Below are 3,396 nucleotides of genomic sequence, written 5' to 3'. Positions count from 1 at the left end.
GTTACAAATGGGAGGAAGGTACTACTGGCATTTAGTGGGTAGCAGCTGGGGATGCTGCTTAGTATCCTGCAAGACACAGGACAGCCCCCACCACAATGAATGATCTGGCCCAAATGTCAGCAGAACCGAGGTTGAGACACCCTGGTACAGAGGAAGCCCATGCCTGGGTACCTGGAGTCTAGGCCAGCTGGGAGGAGAAGGGTTGTGCCCATCCTGCCTGGAGAGAGGGGAGCTGGGGTCCATGAAGCAGTAAACCTAACCACACTCTTGGTGGGGGGCAGCACAGGGTCCAGGCCAGCATTTTGCTTCATCCTCCTCCCTGGTGCCATCCCTAAACCAGGCCCATCTTCCTCTGTCTGCCATACCCTGCGTCTCGGCCTGTTGAGACCCTGCCCACCCTCTAGAATCAAGCCCAGCAGCACCTCATCCAGGAAGCCCTCCCAGACTCTCACTGTTCCATCAGCCTCTCGCCCTGGCTCATGACTGGTGTACCCACCCCCAAAAAGGGCTGGAGCACCACAGACCCATCCCTGGGATCAAAAACGGGTCGACACAAGGCTGATGATAGACAAGAAGGTGCAAGCCTTGGCTTTTATTGAGGTTAGAGCTGAGGACTCCCTGGCCTCTCAGGAACCCAATTCTCTTCGCCTGGCCTCCCAAGTGCAAGTGGCCGACTTGAGTTTGAGTAGGCTACAAGGGTATGGTCATGCTTCCATTTCTCCTGTCCCTCCCACGGGACCTCTTCCCGCCCCCTCACACTTTCCGAGGCTGGCCCAGGTTCTCGTGCTGGGCAGTTGCCTGGGCCATCTCGATGAGGGAGCGCTCCTGGTGGGGGCTGAGCTCAGCCCCCCTTCCTCCTGGGGCCTGCCTCCTCCTCCGCCATCCTGCATCCTCCTGTCCCCAGCCCTGGCACTCGGGATCCCTATGGCCTCTCCAGGGCCTCAGAGCGGGTTCTTTTGCACAAGGGACACAAGGCCTCCTCCCAGAGCCCCCAGGACCTCTTGGACCTGAACCTCAGGCCCTCAGGGGGGCCAGGCTGGGAGGGGACACCCTTGACTGGGTCCATGCTGGAACTGGAAGCTGAGGAAAGAGGGAAGAGGAGTCACTCGGAGGGACCCCAGGGAAGGTTGGAGGGAAGGCTGGCAGCCCACCCTGTGGTCCCAGGAACCTGAAACAAGGGAAGGGGGCAGCCCTTTTTCCCTTGTGAGAGCCCTGGGGGTGGGAGAGGAGGAGGGAGGTGAATGGTTCAAGCTGGAAGGACCCTCATCTAACCTGAACCCCTCATTTTACAAATGGGAAAACAGGCCCAGCCAGGGAAAAAAATTGTTCACGTTCCCTCAAGTGCAGAGCTGGGACTGGAACCCAAAACTCTCGGTCCCAGAGCCTCCCCTTTCCCTCACACCCCCTGGCCCCTGACAGACTCTCCAGCCCCCACCCGAGTGTGGGCTGTCACCTTTGAGACCCAAGGGGCCATGGGGTTTTATGACCTGGGGACACTCATGGTCTGAATCCAACAGGGATGGGGACAGATTCATCAAGATCTTGCTCCCTGGGGCATGACATCACTGTGGGGGTGTCCTGCTACTATGTCCCTTCCTAGTCACCACCAGGTCTCCTCCCCAAGACGTTTGGGAATGGAGAAGGGTCCATTTGAGTCCCTAACCCACCCCTTCCCCGGGTCTTCCCCTCAATTCCCAATCCTGCCTTGACAGAGCTCACCTGTGTTTCCCAGGCAGTCCCTGGGCAGTTGGGCTTCCAGAAAGGCTGAGCAGTGGCCATTACCTGGGCCCAGAGTCCCCTGCGGCAGGTCCAGGGGCCAGGCTGTGCCCTCAGGCTGTGGCAGGCAGCCCCCAGCCATGAGCTGGCCCAGCCAGTGGCTCTCACACTGGCCAGCAGGCTGCACGTGGCTTGGTAGGTAGAGAGCCAGGCCCTGGAGGTGGCGCAGCCGGAAGTTCTTGGGCTTGCTTCCCTGGTCGCTGGGGCGCTGCTGCTGCTGGGCCCCCTGAGCAGTGGCCATTACCTGGGCCCAGAGTCCCCTGCGGCAGGTCCAGGGGCCAGGCTGTGCCCTCAGGCTGTGGCAGGCAGCCCCCAGCCAAGAGCTGGCCCAGCCAGTGGCTCTCACACTGGCCAGCAGGCTGCACGTGGCTTGGTAGGTAGAGAGCCAGGCCCTGGAGGTGGCGCAGCCGGAAGTTCTTGGGCTTGCTTCCCTGGTCACTGGGGCACTGCTGCTGCTGGGCCCCCAACCCCCCCTCATAGATGTTGGGCAGTGTGTCGGGGTGGCTGGGGTGTCCTTGGGCCCAGCTCACTGCATCTGCAGAGGGGAGAACAGGAGGGTGATGGCCAGCCAACCGCAGCAGCCATAAGGGGACGACACAGTCACATGCCACTAAGACCAACTCATGATGGGCCCCACCCCCAGTCTGCCCAGCCTCGGCTTACCTGTTAAATGGGCTCAGTCCCCTGCCTCCCCTGCCCCTCACCCAACAATGTGTTACTCCTCTTCCCTCTCCCAACAACAGGGAGGTCTAAGTAGCCACGGGCCTTGGTTCTGAGATCTCCTTCAGGACTTCAAGCCCTTTCTGCCACCCCTTTGTGCGCCCTACCCTAGAAAGAGTATTCTGGTCCCAGCATAGAAATTGCACAGAGGGTCAAGGAGGAAGTGACCAGCCAAGGGTCACTTGGCCTGGACGAGGGGCCACTCCACTCTACCAAGCATGCATTTCCCTGAGTCCATCCCAGTGGCTTTGGGCCCAGATGGTGACAGGAGGGCATCTTTCCTCCTGCCACTCCTCCCCCCAGCCCAGCACCTTCTCTTATGCGCAGCTCAGAGAATGCACAGACCAAGGCATCCATGAAGGGCCAGTGTGGTGGGGAGGAGTGACCAGGCCTGTATGCGGCAGGGGCCTGCTCTCCCCTGCCTCAGGGGTGGGGCTACAGGTCTCCACAGCAACTGGCTCTTATGATGTCACAGGGAAGATGCCCAGCCTTCCTGGATCCCCCAGGCTAGGGGAGGGTGATGCCCACCCAGGGCAGGTGTAGGGTGGGAGGGGGGCAAGGGAAGGGACCAGAACTCCAAAAGAAGTCCCTGGTCACTCTGGCTTGAGACAGGCTACACAAAATAGACTCAGCTCTGGCAGGCTGGAGAGCTGCTCTCTTGGGTGACCTCTGGGGCCTTCAGCTTCCTCATCTATGCGTGGGAAAGGATTAACAGGTACAGACCTGGTAAGGACTGGGTCAGTTCTTTGAACATGCTGAGAAGGTAGTTTTGGATGACTGAGCAAGTCAGTTAACTTTTTATTTATTTATATTTTTAAAGATGACCGGTAAGGGGATCTTAACCCTTGACTTGGTGGTTGTCAGCACCACGCTCACCCAGTGAGCAAACCAGCCATCCCT

General features: G+C 59.5%; 1 protein-coding gene across 1 annotated transcript; it reads right to left on the bottom strand.

Annotated features, from left to right (window-relative positions):
• Positions 1-559: 559 nt before the first annotated feature.
• On the bottom strand, positions 560-2,853 carry LOC103592284 (chromosome unknown open reading frame, human C16orf90). The gene is made up of 4 exons (XM_008574938.1): positions 2,808-2,853; positions 2,021-2,311; positions 1,720-1,782; positions 560-1,080 (listed from the first exon to the last, which is right to left on the bottom strand). Exons 1-4 carry the CDS (start codon positions 2,851-2,853, stop codon positions 923-925), a joined length of 558 nt encoding a protein of 185 aa, XP_008573160.1. The 3' UTR covers positions 560-922.
• Positions 2,854-3,396: the final 543 nt, after the last annotated feature.

Source organism: Galeopterus variegatus, unplaced genomic scaffold (genome assembly GCF_000696425.1).
Source record: "Galeopterus variegatus unplaced genomic scaffold, G_variegatus-3.0.2 Scaffold1120, whole genome shotgun sequence".
Lineage (NCBI taxonomy): Eukaryota > Metazoa > Chordata > Mammalia > Dermoptera > Cynocephalidae > Galeopterus > Galeopterus variegatus.
The sequence above is the reverse complement of the archived record's forward strand: the minus strand, read 5'-3'. Positions and strand labels throughout refer to the sequence as shown.